The sequence below is a fragment of the Cibotium barometz genome, chromosome 28, assembly GCF_041138505.1.
Source record: "Cibotium barometz isolate CiBa-2024 chromosome 28, ASM4113850v1, whole genome shotgun sequence".
Classification (NCBI taxonomy): domain Eukaryota; kingdom Viridiplantae; phylum Streptophyta; class Polypodiopsida; order Cyatheales; family Cibotiaceae; genus Cibotium; species Cibotium barometz.
In genome coordinates this window covers 43042145-43046645 of record NC_141073.1, presented here as the reverse complement: position 1 = coordinate 43046645, position 4501 = coordinate 43042145, and the positions used below count along the sequence as shown (strand labels likewise).

Below are 4501 nucleotides of genomic sequence, written 5' to 3'. Positions count from 1 at the left end.
AAACATTAGATATAATTGTGGATCACGGCTTTATATTGATGGAAGACCCTATGCTCAAGGAAATATAGCAGGGCTAATCAATAGTAGTAGAGGGAGAAATGAGAGAACAAATTGTAACTTTATGGAGTGTGAGAATAGTCACGAGCCATGTTATATGATTAGAGATGTACCCATATATATAGTAGTGTGTGCTACAAGATCATTACAAGCTGGCGAGGAATTATTTGTAAATTATGGATGGCGTCGGCCATCACTAGCCCCTCTTTGAGAATGAAATTTGAGATAAAGTGTTGGCCTCTTAAATTATGTATGTTTCAAATAATGTATCCAGCTTTGTAGCCCAATCAGCATTTAATTTTGACAAATATTTGATGATATATTTCATTGTCTCGTCAGTAATACAACTAAGGGTATTTTAGTGTCTTGTCTAAGGTTATCTTGAGTATAGATTTTTGCTGCTAATATGCTTGAATTGTGTTGTAAAAAGGGTTTTAATGTTATGATTATATCACTTAATAATTCGATTGTTGTTACTTTAAATCATTTCTTCATGTAGACTATGTTTATACATGCAGTGTCCAGATGTTGAGGGTGTATCTAGCTCTCACCGAGGTCACCATATCTTGCCAGAGGAGTACATGAGGCTTTTACGTACACAAGATCCAAGTACATATCAACGACTTAGAGATGAGTACAATGCAAAATGCACAGAAAAAGCGACCAATGAGGGACATGTTGATGATGACATCAATGAGTTTATCGACGATTGGTTCCAAGCAAGTAGTGAAGAAGAAACTTGTCCGGATGAAAATTTTCTACGAGAACAAGCTTCAGGGCCCATCTACGATGGTGCATCCATATCAAGATTGAGTGTGACCTTACTCATCTTGAATCTCCAAACACGCTACCAATGGAGTAATGCATCAGTTTCTGCATTACTATTGTAAGTTATATTTGTATTTTGTTTGCATAAAAATAATGGCTCTCAATCACTTTTGTGCTCATTAAATATTTACAATTGAGTGGTAGGCTTCTTTCGAACAAGATTCTACCATCAAACAATGTGATGCCAAAGTCGAGGGACGAGGCAAAGAAAATGATCGCATCCCTTGGACTCGAATACAACACAATTCATGCATGTGTCAATGATTGCATTTTGTATCGTGGAGAGTATGAAAATGCAACCACTTGTCCCAAATGCGGTATTGCTCGTTTCAAGGCAGGAACCTTGAATGTCCCTATGAAAGTTCTGCGACACTTTCCCTTGGCACCACGAGTTGAACACATCTTCCGCAGCCCCGAAATAGCCAAGCTTATGGATTGGAGTTCGAGAAATGCAAGTATAGACGGAGTCATGAGGATTCCAAGCGATAGCAAAGCATTTAAGCATATCGATGCTACATGGCCAGAGTTTCATTGGGAGCCTCGCCATATAAAATTTGGAGTTGGCTTGGATGGAATAAATCCCTTTTCCATGCGATCGAGCAAGTGGTCAACTTGGCCCGTAGTTCTTATCAACTACAACATCCCACCATTCATGTCAATTAAGAAAGAGCATTTAATATTGTCTTTGTTGATTCCTGGTATGTGACAAATATTCTCATTTCTAAATAGCACACTCATTTCTATTTGAAAAATGTCAAATTTAAATGATGCATCAATGTAGGGAAGCGGCAAGTTAAAGACATCAACGTATATCTTGCACCGCGGGGGGGCCGGCCGAGAGGGGGCGTGAGGGCACGGCTCCGGGGGGTGTTCGGGCGGGCACGGCACCGCGGGGGCCGGGGAGGGTGGTCGGGCACAGCACCGCGGGGGCCGGGGAGGGTGTTTGGGCTCACCGGGGTGACGGCACGGCACGGCTCCGTGGGGGCCGGGGGAGGGTGTTCAGGGCACGGCACCGCGGGGGCCGAGGGAGGGTGTTCGGTCACGGCACCGCGGGGGCCGGGGGGCGTGAGGGCACGGCTCCGAGGGGCCGACCGGGGGGTGTTCGGGCACGTGGGGGAACGGCCGGGGAGGGTGTTTGGGCACGGCTCCGGGGGGCTGGCCGGGGGGTGTTCGGGCACGTTATCTTCAGCTTTTTCATCCTCTGAACCCACATTCTCATCAAGGCTTTCCTGACTGGTTGAATTTCCTGTATTGATCATCCTGCTCATAAGAAGCCTATTTTCAAGGGTTGTTAAAACTCCATCTCCATTCTCTTTGCCAGCTAATGCAACTTGCACAAGTGTTGGTTTGGCATCCCCCTAGTTGAAATTCTCACAGCTTTTACTTTCATAAGATACAGTTTGATTGTTCTCAGAGCAGTCCACAACTGTGTTTCTAGATTCCCCATGCGTGTCGAGAATATCTGCAAAAGATAGCATTGCATCGTAGTATTGCCCATCTTGCATGGTTAAGCCAACATCATCCTCGTTCAAACCTTCTAGTGATAATGGGGTTGAACCCCCATTGACATTAACCTTCCCTGTTGTCTTAGAGGCTGGTGCCTTACGCTGAGGGTAGTCCATATCTCTTATCTTTGATATGCCAAGTTTTGAACACCCTGGCTGCACTCTCCAGACTCCCACATTTCGTATACATATTGATAAGGGCAATCCCAACCACTACATCTAACTCAAAGCCACTAGCCATCAAGCGAGCATGGACTAGCTTGCCTTGGGAAAGGGCAGCTATACTTGAACATGCATTCAAGGCACTGATAAGAGTAACATTATTGGGCATTTGCCTCTCCTGTTGCATTTTGTTCAAAAAGTCCTGCTTGTCCATGTCCATGTTGAGAATATCCTACAATCATAGTAGTCCATGGCACCACACCTTCTTGTCCTAAACTGTCAAACACTCTTTGAGCTTCCTCAAGAGACCCAAGTTTTGCAAGCATATCAATTAGCATACTACTGACGCATGCATCCAAATCATAACCACTTTCGACAACATATCCATGAATGAAATTACCCCTATGATCAGCTGATGTACTGGCGCAAGCTTTCAAAGCACTAACAAAAATGGTATCCTTTGGCTCCATCCCTTCCCACAGCATTTGCTCAAAAAGGTGGAGAGCCTCCTCACCCCGCCCATGCTGAACATACCCTGTAACCATTGCACTCCATGTCACCTGGTCATGTTTTGGTAGCTTTTCAAACACACTCTGTACATCTCCAGGCCTTCCACATCTGGCATACATGCCAATAAGGATACTCCCTACAAATACATCAGTTTCAAACCCACTCTCAGCTACATAGGCATGAGTAAGCTTGCCCTGCCCTAAACTTGCCATATAGGAACATGCTTTCAAAACACACACGAACGTAATTGCGTTGGCTTCATGCCATGTTGTTGCATTTCCTGAAAGAGAAGGAGAGCCTGGTGACCATGCCCATGCTGAGCGTAACCTCCAATTATTGCATTCCATGTCACCGCACTTGAAATGGGCAATCTCTTAAACACTTTATATGCATCATACAGGCTACGACATATGGCATACATGCTAATAAGGGTATTGAAAACAGTAATGTTTGAGTCATGACCACTCTCAAGTAAGTGTCCATGGACCAGCTTACCCTCATGAAGAGTTTCCATACTTGAACATGCTTTTAAAACAGCAACATACATGTAATTCCCTGGAATTACACTTGTCTGTTGCAATTTGCTGAACAAATGAATCACATTTCCACCATATCCAAGCTTTGCATGTGCTAGAATCACAGCAGTTCATGCTAAGACATTCGGATTCGAAAGCTTAGAGAACACATCATTTGCTTCCGGTAAACTACCACACAACGCATACATTCTAATGAGATTCTAATCAAGTGGCTTCCCAAGAAAGTGTTGAGCTCATATCTTCTTCTCCTTATAAGAGAATGCACTGTTCTGCCAGTATCCAGGTCCCTTTTGTCAATGCACCCTTGTAAGAGATAGTAAAACATAGTGGTAGAAACATGAGAGCTGTGCCCGTCCACTGTCAGGTTGTCCACAGTCCGTATGGCTTCATGAAGGCTACCCTGATTACAAAGCTTTTTCAATCCTTCAACAAATTGCTGTGGGTTATCATGCTTTGCCATCCTGCATCACATATGAAGCCTAGCCTGCCTTCCCCTTCCACCGATGCCCTGTACTGCTTCAAATCACCATGAGCTTCTTTTCAAAGACTCTAACTGGTTGCAGCCTTTAACTGGCACATAGTTTATTCATGTATTACAAATGAGCATTCCATGTGTACATATAATGCCATCATATATGGCTTTCCTGAACAACGAGTAGAGCTTTAATCTCCATGTTCATACACTCAATTCTACAGCATTCTGCATTGGCATTCCTTTTATTCTTTTGATGTTTTGGGCTTTCTCTATGTCGAACCATTCATTCAGATTATCATTGCATACATTTAGCCCTGTTTTTCAAGAGTTTCTTTCAGATATTCCGACAATTAGAGTACAAAGAAGTGTCCACCTTTCCGGCATTCATAAGTTCTTGAGCATTCTAACTGTTTTGCAACTTGTAGGGA

At 43.6% G+C, this 4501-nt stretch overlaps 1 protein-coding gene across 1 annotated transcript; it reads right to left on the bottom strand.

Moving 5' to 3' along the window:
* Positions 1–2710: 2710 nt before the first annotated feature.
* Positions 2711–4058, bottom strand: LOC147622837 (pentatricopeptide repeat-containing protein At3g24000, mitochondrial-like). The gene is made up of 3 exons (XM_086822618.1): positions 3864–4058; positions 3306–3633; positions 2711–3198 (listed from the first exon to the last, which is right to left on the bottom strand). Exons 1-3 carry the CDS (start codon positions 4056–4058, stop codon positions 2711–2713), a joined length of 1011 nt encoding a protein of 336 aa, XP_086678744.1.
* Positions 4059–4501: the final 443 nt, after the last annotated feature.

Bases quoted from the DNA above. Each gene is read 5' to 3' on its own strand.
- LOC147622837 (XM_086822618.1), bottom strand. From the start codon at position 4,058: ATGGCAAAGCATGATAACCCACAGCAATTTGTTGAAGGATTGAAAAAG. The intron at 3,634-3,863 runs GTGCATTCTCTT...AAATTGCAACAG, and splicing joins ACCTGGATACTGGCAGAACA to ACAAGTGTAATTCCAGGGAA. The intron at 3,199-3,305 runs GTTCGTGTGTGT...ATGTATTTGTAG, and splicing joins CATGAAGCCAACGCAATTAC to GGAGTATCCTTATTGGCATG.